An 18,654-nucleotide genomic window follows, 5' to 3' on the forward strand; every position below is an offset into this window, starting at 1 on the left:
CTATCTATCTATCTATCTATCTATCTATCTATCTATCTATCTATCTATCTATCTGCTTATCATCTGTCTATTGTTTTTAGTATGGAGAAATGCCAGAGTGGTCAGAGACTGGGACAGGGATGCCAATACCATGCCTTGGTAACTGGGATACTATACCTCTGGAGAAAGGAGGTAATCGAGGGTGCCAGCCTTCATATTACTTAATGCTTCATTACTTGGAACAAAAATGGTGTATGAACCACCAAAGCCACCTTCATCTAGGGCGTGTCCAACATTGGTTTCCTGCATTTGAAAAATTAAATTTAAAAGTATTCTTTATTGAAAATAACATTTGAAGTAGTTGCTAGAAAAAATACTTAAAATTGGCATCTCTGCTGATTTTACAAAGGACTTGACTCCATTCTTCTGAAATATATGAAAGCATGTACCTCTAACAAAAATCTGAACTTGCTGTATCTTGCTTGTAGCATTGTCATTATGGTTTGCTGAAAAGAGAGATTTTGTTCAAAAGTCAGTAAAAAAAATAGTTAGGTAATATGGACCTTCATGTTAAGAGACATGGCAGAGTTAAGGTGAAGGTGTGAGGATGTGTAAAAGGACTCAGCCAACTGCTCTGTGTACACGAGTGTTTTGATTTGACCAGTCATCTAATCTGTGCATTCTACAACAGTCTCTGATCATACCGTGCAGGTGGGAAAGAAGAAATTCATTATGATCATGACTATCCTCCATGCAGCACAAGGAACGAACTGCAGTGACAATCTGGCACCAGGCAGAGTTGTCTGATATGGCCATAAGCAAAGTTTAAGAAAAGATCCATAAATCTTCTCCCACCCCAGCATGCCTTTCTTTCTCTCTGCGGAAACACTCAGTAGCCTACTGAAAATGGACAAACCATCCTGCCTTCTCTTGGCTTGAGACCCTCCTTGTAAAGCTTTCTTCATGGATGTGACTCTCCAGGCAGCAAAGGCGGACATGGATTGACCTCACACTACCTGGCTTGCCTCACCTGGGGGTTGCTCTCAAGTGTGGGCTCCATCTTGTCCATGGCACTATCGAGGATATGTACCAGCCCATTTGAAGCAACTATGTTCCCCTGGATAATTTTCACTGTTTTGCCTCCGTGAAGTTTGAACTTTAATTGATTGTCCTAAAATACCAAAGAAAGAAAAAAAAAGAATAAAATTAATATGGCGTTCTAGAAAGAACAATTCTGGGATTAGAAACCAGAAGTTTTGTGGCTGTGAGACTTTGGATAAATCACACAGTCTTACATGAGGATGAGGTGTCTCCTTGGCCCACTTCACATGGTAAGTTCAGTGACATCACTGATGAGTATCACATGCAAATTTTGGGTTGGTCAGTGTATGCTCTCCTCCAATAAGCTGCAAGGCCCACTAGGGTGTAACAGTTCAGCTGATTGTCAATACACCTCTTGCTTTAATGCAATGGTTCTCAATCTGCGAGTCAGGACGACTCTTTCACAGGGGTCACATATCAGCTATCCTGCATATCAGATATTTAGGTTACGATTCCTAACAGTAGCAAAATTACAGCCATGAAGTAGCAACAAAATAACTTTGTGGTTGGGGGTCACCACACCATGAGGAACTGTATCAAAGGGTTGCGGCATCAGGAAGGTTGAGAACCACTGCTTTAACATATTACACAAAGAAGGTGAACACGAATTTGTTGCCTGAGAAACTGGTACTAATTGCTTTTCCTCTCACGTTAGTCCTAAGAATTACAGACAATAAATGTGAATGAATGAATACACCGACATGTATACATATTCACAAATATGAATACACATCTGTGTCACATATATGCTGCTCTATCATAGCTATCATCCATCCTCACATTCACAGCATAGCAGACTGGTGTCACTCGGATCCACACTTGAACCCTGGCTCAGATATTTTCTGTGACCTCTCCACTGCCAGTAGGAGAACCAAGGATTCTGATGAATCCTCTTTTCCTGAATTGTTTTACATAACGCAAATAAAGGTTTACACTTGTACTTAGCATGGAAAGAGCACCCATCGGTCTGCCAGATCTTGATATTAAGGGAAATACAAGAAACAGCCCAGGACACAAGCCACACAAGCACTCCTGGTAATTGCATGTCACCAGCTTCGTCAAAACATAAAGAGTGTTTGTGAAGGAAAGTGAGGTAGTCTGATTTAAAAAAAAAACAAAACAAAACTGGCAGGATGATTGGAGAAGATGGATCAGTGCCAGCAACCCAAACCAAACACACTCCATTCATTTTCTTTTGTAAGAGGAATGCTGATGATTTGGAACCAGGGCTTTCAGGAAGCAGGCTCAGGGCGCTTTGGCTTCATGGTGGTGACAAACCAGCCTGCCTTCATCTTGGGCTTAAAAGCCACCTTATAGTGAGGACAAACTGGGTTCATTACCATTTATGATTAAATATCTGTTTCTTAAAGATTGGGCTATGCCCTACCTGTAATCTTAACTGCTAATGGTTCTGTACTGCCTGTTCCCGGAAACAGCAACCATGTCTTTGTTTCAAAAGGTTATTATGACCACCTGTTGTTATGACCATGTCTTTGTTTCAGGAGGTTGTTATGATCATCTTGTTAAGCTTATGTTCTGCTTCTGTAACCCTGCTGATTTGCCAGACAAATCCCCTATTTGAAACCCCCTACTTCTGAACTACAAAAATCCTTATCTCACTCATGTCCAATGCTTATCTCTTGAACCCCACCTTTAGGGAGAGGCAAGCCTGTGTACATGAATTTTTAAAAAGCGTGGTTTGATTAATTGCTTTAATTAATTTGACCAAGATGTTTTGGGTCAGTGGTCTTTGTCCTCACACCTGTGGGGTTAGTAGTGGCAGCTGAGTGATGGTTGCCTTGAAAGCTAACTCAGGCCAGACCCAAAGAGTCCCCTTTCTATAACAGTTTCCCCAAACCCCTCTAGCCCGGGTATTGCCTTGGTGCTGTCATGGAAGTGAAATCAGAAAATTCTGACCTTATCCCTGTTGAAGATTTCCCCTGACTTTCCCGTCAAGGTGTAGAAGGTGTCGGTGTCATTCATTTGCTCCGTGCTCATTTGCCCAGCGATGATGTGGAGCTTCACAAAGTACCGAGCAGCCTCTTTGTTCATCAAGAGCTCCTTTACCTAAGAAAAGAGAGCCACCTGGGGTGACGTCTGGAGGAAATGAATGTTATAATAGATTCCACGACTCATCCATCATCAAAGACACCCAAGCTGGAGTGCTCTGCAGGGCCCTATCTGAAGTAGGTGAGCACAAGCCTTAATGAGAGTGGGAACTGGAGAGTCTGAGCTGATGCCCGGAGTATCACCCTGGAACTGACATGGTATTGAGAAAAGAGCAATGGCTGCAAGGGGAGCAAGAGGGTACCAGGCATAGAGGAATCTAGAAAAGAGGACCAGAATGAAAACTTCTCAAGATTTTGTTTTTAAATGAAAAGAGAGTCCTGGACTTGCAGATGTGCACCACCCCAGGTTTTTAAAAGGTGCACTTATATAACACAATCAAAGAGCAGACAGTCAAAAATAAAGAGCAGGTACAATGGAATGAGAATGCTTTGGAATAGTAAATTTATGGGACCAAATTTGTATCTTAGCTATTCCTCCATAGTCAACAATCAACAGATACAGTTTTAGTGTGTTTTCTATAAACTTTATATATTATAGGGGAGGAGTCTCCTTCAAAAATATCTAGGATGTAGGCTGGTGACATTGTTCTTCCTCCACAGCAGAGGAGACACAGGACATCTTTGTAGGTCACCAGTAGGCAGACTCATCTCGGGTGGATGAATGGCAATGGTATACCAGTTTGAAGGAGCCTGCCACATACTGGACTTTAACATAAAGCAGCAAAAAACATCATCAGAGAACATCTTGGCTGAAGGAGAGCTAATGCAACTTGTGTAAAAAAAAAAGCTTGTGCAGCAAGGAAAGCCATTAACAAATCATAGCTTATGTAAATGTGATTAAAGGAGGAGAGCAGATTCCATCCCAAGCACTCAGAAGAACTCAGCAGCTTTGGTTATGGCTTCATCAAGAAAGATACAGATGTAAAGGAGTTGTGGATTCTTCCAGCCATGTGGCAGGTGAGATTTTACATGGAGGCACAGAGAGGCTGTTATGTGAGGCTGTGAACATAAAGCCTGGATGGCACTGGAGAGTCCAAGATGTTGGAGATGCCAGAGCCCAAGGATGCCTGTAAAGGAGAGCTGCAGACCTGACATGGAACCAGCATAGGAGAGAGAAGTGTGATGCACTCAACAAGGAGCAAAGGAGTGGGAGATTGGAAGGGTCGTCTAGGCCAAGATTTTGATTTTGCTGGTATGTCCATACTTTGTCCCCTTTCCTTCCTTTGTGTGTTGGAAGTTATATAACTTGCTTTGTGATTTTTACAGGGGGTTTCAGATAACCAATTTCCTTGAGTCTCAGAAGAGACTTTGGACTTTTAAACTGTTGAGACTGTGAAGATTTCGGGGACTTTTGAAGTTGGATTGAATGTGTTTTGCCTTATGATAGGGTTACAAGCCTATGGGGGCCAGGGAGTGGAATGTGGTCCTCATTGGCTCATATGTTGAATGTTTAGGAAGGTTGGAGAAAGTATGTCAATGGGGTAAACCTTGAGATTTCAAAAGCTTATGCCAAACCCAGTCTCTCTCTCTCTCTGCTGCCTGAGAGTCAAGATGAAAGCTCTTACCTACTGTTCCATCACCGTGCCTGCCTGCCACCATGCTCCCTGCCATGATGGCCACCATAAGCTGCCTCTGTCTTCACAGCAATAGAACAGTAACTGAGACACCCACCATCCTTATCTTGAGTGTGATAAATGTTTCTCACTTCAAATAAGCTGCTACCTACTAAGGCCTTTTATATTGGCCCCTTAGATGGGGTTATTTTAGATACTCACATCAATTCCTTTTAGTCCCTTGTCTGAGGGGAGCAGCACAGTGAAGGGTCCCAGGTTGCTCAGTGGCCAGGCATAAGTTTTGTCTTAAGAGTCCAAACACACAAAGAAAGAAAATGTCATGGTCAGAGGTGCATGGCTTTTGAGACTGCTCAGTGGGTCTTGAGTCAGGCTAGTCCCTGTATGCCTTCTCCCTTCTCTTTGCTCTGTGCTGTTCCTGGTAAACTGAGGCACTCTAAAAGCAATGGTACTGTAATGTGCAAGCCTCACATCTTCCCAGTACTCTCTAGGAGTTTCCCAGGAGACCTAGCTGGGGCTTTCTAGGTGCTCGGTCCTGAAAGGGCAAGGTGTGACAAGGCCTTCTGGCAGTCCCACAGTCCCTGATCAAGTGCCTGGCTGGCTGAGCTGTTTCATCTCTACATGCAGAGATGCAAGTTCTACCCAAGGGCAGCTCAGAGGAGTCCACGGTAGACCAACTGTTCCATTTGTGCCCTCTTGACAAGCAGAATATTTGAACAAAGGGCCCCACATTTGCATTCTGCCCTGGGCCTTGCAAGTTATGTAGTCTGCTGGTTTCCATTACCCAGAGGATGCCAGGAGGTGAGGACAGGCTCCGTGCTCTCATATATGAGCCAGGTGCATGGGGAGGGTGAAAGGTGAGCAGTACTCTATATAGGAGCACTCGTGAACACCCATGTGTGTGTGTGTGTGTGTGTGTGTATGTGTGTGTGTGTGTGTATGTGTGTGTGTGTGTGTGTGTGTGGTGTTCTTCATAGGACACTTGCACCTCCTTCCATTCTCATTGAACATCCTCAGAGTTCTTAGCTGAAGGTTTGAATTACTGCAAGACTGCTCTCATACCCAAGCCGTGTATATAATGCTTGATTTTCCCTCGGAGGTCTTGCAAAGAGTGGAGCATCATACAGAAGATAAAATTATTCAGAGAGCACATCATTGACCTGCAAGGACACTGCCTTCTTTCCTGTGTTCTTTCTGGGAAAATTGTTTCAGCTTTCTTGGCCAATTTTAGCACAAATGCTGATATGTTAAGGTTTCTGTCTGGTCAGGTCTGTGCTTTATTTATTTGTTTGTTTATTTATTGTTGATTGGCCAGATTCATGTTTGGATGAGGTATTACCCAGTGCTCTGCTCAGCTATAATTTTTTGTTCTTCAGCAGCTGTGGGTGACAGTTTGTAGAAGGCATTTGGAAACAAATGAGCATGTTGTGCTATCACACACTGCCTCAGGCCCAGAGAAGAGCTGTTACAGGTTAATTAGGAGCTTGTAGCTAAGGATACACACAAGCAAGTTTGCTCCAATATTCAAATGACACCTTCCCTGCTGGGCATGGCTACCACCATGCGGCTGTTGGGATTCTCAATTTTCAGCATTCTCTGAAACATTTATTCATCCTTGAAAAACACAGGAAGTCAAGGGGAAAAGAGACAATCTTTTACATCAGTGGCTGCCCCTCTTGCTCTTATCGCTAGTCTGTTAATCTATGTCGATGTCATGACCATATCCTCAGCTCTCTTCTTACTAGTCTTTGCATTGCCAGGCTGCCTGCCAAACAGCTGCTTGGAAACAGCTGTTCTGCCCCTCCCCATCACCCGACTGGCCTGTCCCTACAAAGACTAGCCCAAGTGCACCAGCCTTGCCTGCACCCTTCTGCCTACTTGTACCTTGCAGATGCCCTGGCCTGGAAGAGTGCTGCCCTCAAGGAGGGAATTACATACCCAGGATGGAGATGAAAGAGGTCAGCCTTCCTTGCCACATTCCTCTGGGTTTAGTATTTAATTCCCTGAGCCTCTCCATGATGTTTCCATAGCAGGTTAGGCCGTCGCCCACGTAACCTTTCTGGCAAATGCATCTGTAGAGAAGGTAAATCACATTCTCAGGGTCTTGGAGCGATCTTGAGTTGAGAGTATGCAGCCCAAGGCTTCATTTCACAGATGAGAACAATAAGAATGAACAGGGTTGGAGAAGCAGAGACTCAGTGCTCAGTCAAGCTCAGACCCTGGCTTCTCGTTGCCTTTCTAGATGGGTTTAGATAATATAATGTGCACACGTACGAACACTAGATAGCTTTGCATGTTCTCTAGAAGTAACTTCCAAAGTGTGGTCCAGATAGTATCCATGTCAGAATCACCTGTAATGTTTGCTACAAATGTAGACTCAAGAATAAGCTGTCAACGGCTAAGGTTGATTGCCAACGTGGTTGGCTGTAGAATCACCATGGCAACAACTCTATGGACATGCCTGGGGTGAGGGTCTCTAGATTAGAGAGACTGAGGAGGGAAAAGCCACTTTAACTGTGGGTGGCACCATTCACTGGACTAGGATTCTGGGGTAAACAAAACGGAGAAGGGAGTGGGCACAAACAAGGGATCATCACTCTCTCTGCTTCCTGTAACAACTGTTCATCACTCTCTCTCTTTGCTACCTGCACACAAGCGATTGTCACTCTGCTCCCTGACTTGCAGGTGCAGCTGCCTCTAAGGCTCCTGGTTTTGTGACTTCCTCACCATGATGGATGATTCCTCCAAACTGTGTGCCCAAGTGCATCCTTCTTCCTTAAGCTGCTTTTGTAAGAGTATTTTGTCACAGTAACAGAAAAAGAAGCGAACACGCTACAAAGGCAGCCTGCAGGCCAGTACGACTCAGAACCATCCACATATACTACATGGCTCCTGCTTTCTCCCTTCCCAGTGGAGGTTTCTCCTTCCTCAGGGAAGCCTCCTCAGAAATTTGCCTCAATAGTCTCATAAGAAAAAGAGGTAAAGATGTGCTGGCCACAGTCTGATAACTAGCTCTGGAGGTCCTGGCGGGAAAGCATCGGCTGACAGCATTTGGCACTCTTACTGCATTATCATTGTGCCTTGGCTAATTTCAAACTACTAACATGTCAACAAGCCTGGGAAATTCCTGAAAATTTAGCCCTCAGCTCTGAATCAGGACGCGCTGACACTGCCTGACGATATTTTCAGAAAAGTTGACAGCGGAAACTGAGAAAGTGTGTTAGATGGTGACGCTGACTAGGAGCCAAACAGGAGGAGGGGAAGAATCTTCCAGAGAGAAAGGCTGAGGGAGCTGCAGAGATATGGTCGGTTCCCACCACAGCATGGACGAGATGTGTTAGGGCTATATTCCAGATTAAACTACTCTCTCATGAACCCAGCTGCAGATAAATACCACCTTTTGGAAAACAGATCTGTTTTCAAGTCAGTGGGGCAAACCTCTCAGAGCCCTGTTGCCTGCACTGCAGAGTGACCCTTTTTGTTTTGTTTTCTTTTTCCAGTCAGGGTCTCTGGGTAGCCTTGGCTGCCTGGACTCACTTTGTAGACAAGGCTGGCCTTGAACTCAGAGATCGCCCTGCCTCTGCTGGGATTACAGGTGTGCGGCATTGAGCCCAGCCTGCAGCAGTGACTGTTAACTACTTTTTTTTTTTTTTTTTTTTTTTTTTTGCCATTCCTGTTCTGTTCTCCAGTCCACCCTTCATTGAACCTCAAAGCGACTTCCTCTGAAGAGAAACCTGTTAGCAGCCTGTTTCAACCCTTCTGATGCTTTTCTCTTACAGAATAATATACAAGAATTGGGTACCTGCTGCCCACCACAGCCCTGGAAGCATTAAACTGTATATGCTTTAAATAGGATCTCCTTATGTCGTCCAGGCTAGCCTCCTACCTCAGCTTTGCAGATTCTGGGATACAGTTGTACAGCAGCCATGCTCTCTTTAAAAAGGTTGCTCTAGGTTTCCTCAGACTGTTCACCCTATCGGCAGTTATCTGATGGGTAAGCACCATGCTGCATTAATTAAGAAGTAGGAAGCCTATACAGCCTTCACTGTGGAGATTTAAAGATTTCAATGCAAAGCACACAGGCTTAATCCCAAAACACTGCCAGGACACGCTGTGGAACTCACGCCAGCTCCTGAGGATGCTTCTCTCTGCAAGTCCTTATGAGGCTAATGGTTTGTTTCACGTGAAGTGAGAATCCTGTTTGAATGGCCTTGGTGTTGAGGAGTGTAGGAGACCTACATATTTCTAATGTTTACTTTAAACCTCAGGCCAAAGTCCAAGCCTTTGTGACTGTTTTCTACTTGACTATTCTCAGTTTTCCCGTAGCACATTCAGAGCCTAGCCTCTTTAGTGAATAGTTTTTTTTTTTTTTAATTGAGTTTAAATATCCTGGAGTGTCTTAAGGCTTTAAGTGAACCCACAGGCCACTTGCATTTATGTTACTGGTTGGCATTAGTAACTCGCGAGGCTGTGTAGGTTGAGTTACTCTGGGGATTCCAGTTGCTTCCTTCATTTCTTTTATTCCTTCACTGATTCACCTGTTGCTCCAAACTCTCATTCGGCCCATTGTGTTAGCCAGTGACAGATGTTTCCAGCAAAGGTGAGTAGGATGTACCCTTGTATTCTAGTTGGACATAGAAATCAGTAGTAATAACTGTATATTAACTAGATAGTAATAACTAGTATTTCCTGATAGCTCCTGGTCCAGGCATTCTTCCTAGGGGGGGATGTAGTTTCTAAGTCAACACAACTGCTTTTTGAGATGAGATGTTATTGGCCTTGTTACATTGTTTTTAAATGTCAAAATTTTATGTGTGTGTGTGCATGTCTCTCTGCCTGTCTATGGATATGTACACTTGAGGGGAGTTCTAAAAAGGCCAGGCACGTCAGATCTCCTGGAGCTGGGGTTACAGGCAGGTGTGAACTGCCAGACATGGGTGCTGGGAACAGAACTCTGCAAGAGCAACATGCTACTAAAAGCTGATCATCTCTCCAGAGCCAATAGCCCCATTTTTTTTAATTTTTTTTCTTTATTAATTACACTTTATTCACTTTGTATCCCCCCTGTGGTTCCCTCCCTCCTCCCATCTCAATCCCTCCCTTCCTCCACCCTCTGCATGCATTCCCCTCCCCAAGTCCACTGATAGGGGAGGACTTCTTTTCCTTCCTTCTGATCCTAGTCAATTAGGTCTCATCAGGAGTGGCTGCATTGTCTTCCTCTGTGGCCTGGTAATGCTACTTCCCCCTCAGGGGGAGGTAATTAAAGAGCAGGCCAATCAGTTCATGTCAGAGACAGTCCCTGTTCCTATTACAATGGAACCCACTTGGATACTGAACTGCCATGGGCTACATCTGTGCAGGGGTCTTAGGTTATCTCCGTGCATGGTCCTTGGTTGGAATATCAGTCTCAGGAAAGACTCCTGTGCAATAGCCCCATTTTACATATTCATTTACACATGAGAAGCTATGTATATCACTGAAGATCACACAATCTCTGTGCCAAGTACTCATCACAGAGCTGGTCCATAAGTACTAGCAAAGTGTGTTGTATGTGTCTGTGTGTGTGTGTGTGGGAACTTCCCAGAGGGGGAGACACATCAGATGAGCATCAAAGGATCTCTGTGTGTGTCCCACTCAGATGAAGAAGGTGTACATACATGTTGGAGGCTGTTCTAAGTGGAAGAGAAGGTAAGAGGCATGCAGTTGAGCATATCATGGAACAGAATGGTGCTTGAGACTGATGGGTTGTGCCCCCTTTAAAGTCTCATGCTGAAATTTTAATCTCCAGAGTGATATATGTTGGGAGCTGGGGACATGTTAGGTTATAAAGGAGGAGCCTCACCAATGGATCAACGCTCTCAGGAAAGGGACCTCAGAGCACTTGCTACCCCTCCCCCCCTTTTAAAATAATCAAGGACCTGACTGTCAATACAGAATGTCCTTAACATTCACCACTGTTTGTGTGTACTTTGTGTGGCTGGAATGTGAACATACTGTTTTCATTACAACTTTTCAGTCCAGCTCAGTCTGGCTCAGTTTCTTTACAGCCAAAGTCAATTATATAAGAGAAAGTGTCTGTCCTGTGTTGCTCCTTACTTCCTACCCCTACTGAGAGGTACAATGGGAAGTGATGCCCATTACAGAAATGACCCCATTTCTCCCTTTTTAAAGTAATAATACAAATAGAGTCTAGAGTAAAAATGTAGCTGGCCCTTCATGGGAAGGCTTAGGTGATCTCTTACTCTTGTGTTGGTGAGGAGATTGTGGGGTTTAGCCTTTTTCCAGGTCACCCTAGTGAGGACTGGGTGAGCCCATGTTTTAGCCTCTTCTTTTTGATTGGGTGGCCTTTTGGGTTTTTGTTTGAGAGTCTACAGAAAACTGCTATGTTGAGACATAAGCCTAATGAATCCTTTAATCCAGATCAACTATTGTACATTGCCCAAGGGTCAATGGCGTCACCTTTTACCAACCTCTCCTAGCCAGACGTTCTATCTTGGCCTCTTTTAAGTGAAGATTATTTGTTTTCCTGGGGAGGAGGAGGGCAGGAAGGTTTACAAATGGCATACACAGTCCTAAAAATTGTTGTTAGTTCTACTAAACATCTTAGACACAAGTTTGGATGAAGCTTACGGTGTTCTGTTATTCTGTTTTTATATTTTTATCTTTCTGAACATGAAGGAGAGAGATGATATAAGGCAGTCTACTCAGACTTTCTAGCAGGGTGGTGAAATGACCTCTCTGCTTTCCTGAACTCTGAAGAAGAGGTGTGCGTGTGTTCACATATGTCTAGGGGGCCTATTACCTCAACTCATGGCTGTGGTTACTTGGTGTGTGTTATTTCTGTGTATCACCGCTCACGGAGAGATAAAGGTAATTTCATTTGGTCCTCAGCACAGCCCCAACAGGAGATACCATTCTCCCCACTTTGTGGCTTAAGAGCCAGCAGCTCCTGGAGGCTAAGTAGTGGAGTTAAGATGTAAGCACTGGGATCCTGACACCCAAGCCTGGTACTCCAGCCACACCTAGTGTATTTATCTACAGAATGTGATGATTATAAAATTCATCTGGGAGAAAAATCTGCCCACTGAAGGCCCAATTATGAAGGACCAGCCCTGAGAAAGCTGAAGTGGCTGGCCTCTGGAAGTGAAGAAACTGTTTTGTGATTGCTTTGTTCAATGTAATCATGATTTTAAGCTCACAACAGAGGCAAAAGTCCTTCACAAAGGTGGAGCCCATGAAAACTAAGTGGAGCAGGCAAGGTCTGAGGGTTGAGGATACAGGTTCTAGCTTCTAGGATTGAACCTCTAGGATACAGGTTCAATCCCTGATGAAAACACAACATCCCTGCTCAGAGTCTGCACAAAAATATTTTCTCATATTGCCATGGTAGCTCTATGGAGCAGACATCATTTTACTGTACACAGATGGGAGCCCCTCTTCCCCAGGGCCAGCACTGTAGGTACCAGAGTCATGACTTAACCTCAAGTCTTTCTCTTTCCTTCCTCCCCCAAATTCTCTTTTTTCCCCCCTTTGAGACAGGGTCTTATTAAGTCACCCTGGCAGCCTTGGAACTTGCTATATACACAAGGCTGACCTCAAACTAATGGAGATCTGTCTGTCTCTGACTGCCAAGTGCTGGGATTAAAGGCACTTGCCACCATGCCCAGCTTAACCTCAGGTCTTTAAACTTGACTCACCATTCCCCTCACACAGTGAGGGTTGCCCTGCCTTGGGAAATTACACACAAATATTTTCACTCATGGCAAACGTCTTCTGAAACTTGGCATCCAGGAAATACCTCTCATGTTTAGTCATTTTCGCAAGTCTTATTCTGTATCACCCACAAGCACTGTCCCAGGAATGCAGAAACAGAAGTGTACTTTAGTGGTCTAACTCCTGCATTCCCAACAGCCATTTGTTTTCCCAGGCACAGTTGTTTCCTTTTGGGTTCTGTCTGCTTAAGCCCCAATATTGGGCCAAGTCAATGCTCAGAGTATCCTCATAGTCATCAGGAAGGAAATACCTATTGATGGACTCATTGATTAAACAGATTTATGGAACACTTACTGTGCTCCTTGCTGCCACTCCCTGGGATGGAGTGGATATAGGGCTGATTGAGGAATGCTTTCTCTCCTTCAAGGAGCTTACCACATTGACTGGTTCCCATTTTCACCATCTGGGAAACATCTAGGGAGACGGAGAAGACTTACTGGGCTTTGCCTGGTGTGACTGTGCTGCAGTTTGCATTCTTATGACATGGGTTGTTTGATTCACAGATGTTGGTCATACTGCACCCCACTCCAGGTACAAAGTTTCGGTAATGTTCTTTACACTCGCAGTGAGACTATAAGAGATAGAGAGAGAGAAAGCCAAATTGGACCCCAGTTAGTCTCAGCAGCTGATATTTTTAAATCCACATATATATTCTCACACAAAAGCCAACACTAAGCAGGACTGAAGTGTGGGCTTGCAAACTTGTCAAAGTTTCTAGAAATTGAAATTGTGATTGTATATCTTCCCTATTGGAGAGCTCATGTCCCTTATATGTAAAGTTTGGATGTTTACTTTTGTTGTTTCCTGAATCTTAACCTCACACAGAATTCCATTTAGACAATTGATAGGCACTGGAGGCTGGCATTCAGATGGGAGGCACAATTCCTCTAGAATACAAAGGAATTTTCATTCATTTTCAGTGGAGGAGGAGCCCTGGACAATGTCTAGGAGCCCTGGACATTGTCACAAGAAGACAGAGATGAAGAATGCTATGATGAACCTAACCCAACAAAGAATGATGCAATTCAAAACAACACCAAGATTAAAAGTCTTGTTGTGCAGAGTGCAAATGTCATGCTTCCATGAAAAAAAACTGAGGCTTCCTAAACCTTCACAGTCTGCCTTGGGGGCATTGTTTAAAGCCATAAATAGTATTCTCAGTGTTATTTCCAAGTTCTGACACTCATGACATAACACGGATTTTCTCACAGAGGCCTGCATATTGAGAAAAAGACTTTTTAGTCCCTTGAATATTTAGGCAATCCTGGCTCAGAAATTGGAGAATGTCATATGATACATTTACTCCTCAGAAGGAAGACAGACTTGATTCTCTGCAGAATTTGAGAACAGTCCCACCAGGGGAACCATGAGGGTTTGGGCTACCCACTGAGCTTTTCCTTCATATCCTCCTGTGCAGCAATCCTTCCCATGGCCATGAGCACAGTCAGCATCCACTAAACACTTGGTGAGGGCTCTTTCGGCAGGTCTCCTCAGTAAAGTTCTCTAGGCCAGGGCAACTTTTTGTCATTCCAGGTCATAACATAATTCATGTCTCTCCCAGGACACCCTTAATCTCTACAACCTGTAATTCTGCTGACTTTTGCTCAATCCGATCCTTTGGGGCTTCAAGGGTTCCCCTTAATCTAAAAAGGCTTCACTGAGAATGGGGACCTGGAGGTGGATGTCGACTGCATTCAGATGACTCCAGGCAAAAGAATCTACTCGAATTTAGAATTCTGTCCCTATATTGTCAGTCAGCACATGGGATGGGGGCAGGAGAAAACACAGGGCAGTTAAGTTTTGATTCAGGGTCGGGGAAGGTGTGAGTTTAGTGGGAGCATAGGGTAGGAAAGCCTGCGATCAAGCCCTGAGCACAACGAGAACTGCCTAGCAAGGAAGACCAAACTGAATACGTGCAGGTGCAATCAGAACTGAAGACCCAAAAGACACACATGCAGTGGTCTGAGTTACCTGAGCTCCTCCCCCATTTCTGGACACATCAGTTCCATTCGCTCACCTGTCCAGGCCCATCATATTTGCACACCGTAGATTTCGTAGGGCAGTTTCCAAAGTTTGTCTGGCAGGGGTCTACTGGCAGACACACCTGACCATCCCCTTGGTAGCCTTCTTGGCATGCACAACTGTGCCGATTTGGTCCCAGGTAGGAACAACTTGCATGAGGGTGGCAGACGTTTTTTAAACATGGGTTGATAGCTTGAGGGAAGATGAGACGAGAGGTGGTTAGCATTCTCAGAGATGAAGGAGAGAGAAACGAACTGCCAGGCAGCAGCGGCTCAAATGTACCACAGACATCAAGGCAGTTGGACAGTATTCAGAAAGAATGCATCTTCTTATGCTGTCTGGTCACCCTGCTCTGCCAACACAGATTCACATAGGAACGACAGAAACTGTAATTGCCTATGAAATCTCTGTATGTGCTGGATAACGGAAGGGGATCTGCCACACTTCCAAGATTACTAAGCTTTCTACCTGGAGCTTTGTCAATTTCTACTGAGCTACACAGAGCGGCAAATAGGGTGGGATCTACTCACCCCTGCAGTTTTGGCCATCCCCTTCATAATCGGGAAGGCATTTGCATTCGAGCTTGGTTTCATCTTTGCTGGAAGGTGTGCATCTGGAGTTTTCTGGGCAGAGCAAGGCTGCACATTCGGGGATGGCTGCACAGGAGGGTTATAGAAGCACTCCCGTTAGTAGGATAACCGATTATAAAAGTCTTTTATTAAAAATGTTAAGGCTGCCAGGCACAGTGGTGCAGGCCTGTAATCCCAACACTCAGGAAGGCAGAGGCAGGAGCAGGAGCAGGCAGATTTCTGTGAGATTGAGAACAGCCTGGTTTACACAGTGAGCAAGGAAAGAAAGGGCTACACAGAGAAACCCTGTCTCAAACAAACAAACAAAAACAAGCAAACACAAAAAACAAAACAAAAAAATTAAGGCATATGGCAATAATTATTAAAATATAGCAAAAAAGTAAAAACTAACTTTGATTGATTTTTGTTTCTTTTAGACAGGATCTCTTATAACTTACTCAGGCTGGCTTCCAGCTTGCTATGTAGTCTTCTTCCTTGGAAAGAGGGTTTCTCACTGAGCCTGGAGCTAGGCTTGTAGCCTAGTCCCAACTATCCTTTTGCCTCTGGGTCCTACACTGCTGGAGTTCTATGTGCACAAGCCACAGCAGGTTGTAGACATTTGAACTCAGGCCCTCAGTCTTGCAAATCGAGGGCTCTTACTCCCTGAGTCATCTCCCCAGACCGGGAACTTACTTTTAACTACAACAACCACTAACAGGATGGCTAGGCAAAGATGCTATGTCATGGAAAAATGTAGTGTGATCTCACATGAAGTCATGAACTAACCCAGGCTAGCAGGTCCTATGGCATTAGACAGGTGCGTCTTTTCACTCTCCATGTTTCTCCCAACAACTCAAATAACCCCAAAGTGGCTCGTGGCTTTGATGTGGTCTCCTGCTATATGGCTTGAGAACCATAATGTGAAATCATTGAAGGTTTGTGCGTGTGTGTTGTGGGGAGCATGTTGGAAGGAGGCTGGTTGAGGTCACAGGGAGGACAGCCCAGCCACCTGGCGTTACTGTGAGCTGGCAGTTTGCAGGGCTGTGTCCTCTGCAGAGAAGACAGAGGCTGGTCTATGCACTTGCCACTTCCACAGTATACCTTGGGCTTTCAGTAAAACGAGTTTGTCCCATGTGGAATTCCAAACTCTTCTAACCCTTTATTCAACATGAGACTAATATTCAGAGGATATATTGAGTGATCCTCGTGTCACTGGGTAAATATGGCCAATTTGTTTATTTTAAAAAAATACCTTCTTATCCATTCTGTGGAAACTGCTTTGACTTAAGGCTGAGCTAGGACTGGGGATAGGCCTGTGAATGGGGAGGGTGAAAGCATGTTTTTCTTCTCTAGAAAGCATTAAGTTTTGCCAGTAGAGGGCGCTGGTGGGACAGTGTAGCCGGCAGCAGCTGGGCTGCAGGGCAGAGCACACTCAGGGAGATGCCTTTGCTGTTGCTGCTGCTGGGCAGGCCTCATACGGATGTCTGCCCAGGCTGTGCACCCAGAGTGCTGCAGCATCCTCATCTGCACAACCAGCTCCTTGTTTAACTCAACCCTGCTCTTCATCTTCTAACTGGACCCAGTGTCATGGACTGTTTAAACGATTTCACATGGTTGTCAGTGCTTTGACACCCGCTTGTACTTGTCATTCCTGTGCCCTTGGGTAAGCCACATAGCTTTGGAGCCCCTGTTTCTGCACACTGTGGTTGGTAATGAGTTTTTACAAATGAGACCATACTTTGTCTCCTTTATGGACTGTCTTTCTGGGATGCCCCTCCTGGCCTTCCAGCCCTCATCACCACACTGCCTCATGCTGCCTCCTGTTTAGCCTCCCTACAGCACAGCTCTGGTCATGTCACACACCGCTTCACCCCTCCCCCCTTCTCTTCTCTTTAGCTCTTTTACCATGTTTGCCTAATTTGTGTCCTCCCTCACAAAACATTTGGCAACCCATCACCTCGGTCGGAGTCCCAGTAACAAGCCTCTCTCGGGCTGGGTAGTGGTGAGGAGGCACACTTACGCTTGTCACACCTGGGGCCCCGGTATGCCGAGAAGCACTCACAGCTTCCATCACCACTGAGGCCACTGCGGCACACACCGTGGACACAGCTGCACACTGTAGGCAGAAAACGGGGGTGTGTCAGCCTCTGATGGGGATTGCTCCGAAAGATCCCGGATGGGTAACAGTCTCAGGAAGCCCATCTGAGACTCACTCCCAGAGAAACTACTTTGAATCTCGGCTTCATCTCTCTTCTATCGGAGTTGGGATTTTTCAGTGTGTGAGGTGGACAGTGGTGCCTCGGCTGAGAAGAGTGTGAAGTAAGGAAATGGATCTAAAGCATGCCTGGCACATCACAGGCACTGGTGTTCTCTTCCCCACCGAGCTGTTTGCTTCATCTTTGGATAGCCTGAAAGCAGGAATAACCTAGTGTCTTCTTACAAAGAGAAGAGCCCTACCCCCCTCAACTCTGCCCTGTAGCTGGCTGACATCTCTGTTATCAAATCTTCTTGAATGAAGAGGGCAGTGCTATGATGAGAAAAGAAAAGGAAACCAATAGGGCCCAGAATGACTATGTTCTATTTTCTGCCCAGCAGAGATGGCAGATGAAGGGCCTTTGGTATAATGGTCCACGCCTCAACACCCGTCTCTTACACAGTTTACTATCAAGCTGGCCAGCAGTATACTGAAGCCAAGACTCCCACAAAGCACATTGTATGAGGTTCTGTTGCTGCTGTAACAAACTGTCCTGAAGAGGAGCCTGACACCGTCCAAGTTCACCTGACAGTTCTGGAGGAAAAAAGGTCCCATTACGTTAAAATCAAAGTTGCTGTAAAGCTTTTTTTTTTTTTTTTTTCTGGAATCTCTTCTATTACCTTTCCCAGATTCTAGACTCATGACCCTTTTCTGCACTTTCAGTTGATGTACCAAGTTCTTCTCACACTGGTGTCTCTATGGTTACCTCCTTTTCCCACTCTGGACCCACCTGGGCAATAAGAGCAACCTCTTTATGTCAAACCTACTGGTTAGCAGCTCTAATACCACCCATGGCCTTAATTCCCCTGTCATGTAACTTAACATGCTCACAGGCTGCAGGATTAGGACATGGCTCTTTGGGGGATGGAGCATTGTTCTGCCTACCATACAAACTTTGATGCATGTGAGTACATTTCATATAAGCTCAAATGAGTCCCAATTATTAGGAGGTACTTGCTTAACAAAAAATATAGAAACTCGAGGGTTTCTAAGTTTAACGTTTTCCAAATGTCTATAATTGCACCAAACCCTCAGTAGTCTTTGTCTGCATCTCCTCCCTGGGCATCCTATTAATCGTCTCACTGGTCCTGTCCTTGCCCTTTCCAAGCTTTGTCTACACTGTTGCAGCAACATTCTATTGCATTATCTCCAGTTTGTTGCGAGCCCAAACACCATCGAATCTTACACATTTGACTTCTAAGTGTACAGGTTGACTCCTGTTCATTCCCTTCCATCCTCATGATTAGCTAGCAAACTGCCATGTTCGGAATACTGTACTAGATAAGTTTCCATCCGAAAAGGGCTCCAGTGCAAAG

At 44.9% G+C, this 18,654-nt stretch overlaps 1 protein-coding gene across 5 annotated transcripts in view; it reads right to left on the reverse strand.

Moving 5' to 3' along the window:
• The window catches only part of Stab2 (stabilin 2), a 168,495-nt gene that overhangs the window by 118,728 nt on the left and 31,113 nt on the right, over positions 1-18,654 (reverse strand). For 4 of the 5 annotated variants that reach the window (XM_055627757.1, XM_055627756.1, XM_055627755.1 and 1 more), the window contains 10 exons: positions 17,105-17,200; positions 15,046-15,171; positions 14,511-14,707; positions 12,931-13,064; positions 6,659-6,792; positions 4,925-5,007; positions 2,998-3,147; positions 1,010-1,150; positions 429-485; positions 157-282 (listed from right to left, as the gene is read on the reverse strand). In XM_055627757.1, the coding sequence (XP_055483732.1) occupies positions 157-282; positions 429-485; positions 1,010-1,150; positions 2,998-3,147; positions 4,925-5,007; positions 6,659-6,792; positions 12,931-13,064; positions 14,511-14,707; positions 15,046-15,171; positions 17,105-17,200 (1,244 nt within the window). Of the gene's footprint in view, positions 1-156; positions 283-428; positions 486-1,009; positions 1,151-2,997; positions 3,178-4,924; positions 5,008-6,658; positions 6,793-12,930; positions 13,065-14,510; positions 14,708-15,045; positions 15,172-17,104; positions 17,201-18,654 lie in introns of those variants that run through there. The other variant, XM_055627759.1, reaches the window with a different exon arrangement.

The sequence above is a fragment of the Psammomys obesus genome, unplaced genomic scaffold (assembly GCF_907164565.1).
Source record: "Psammomys obesus unplaced genomic scaffold, mPsaObe1.curated_primary_1811, whole genome shotgun sequence".
Classification (NCBI taxonomy): domain Eukaryota; kingdom Metazoa; phylum Chordata; class Mammalia; order Rodentia; family Muridae; genus Psammomys; species Psammomys obesus.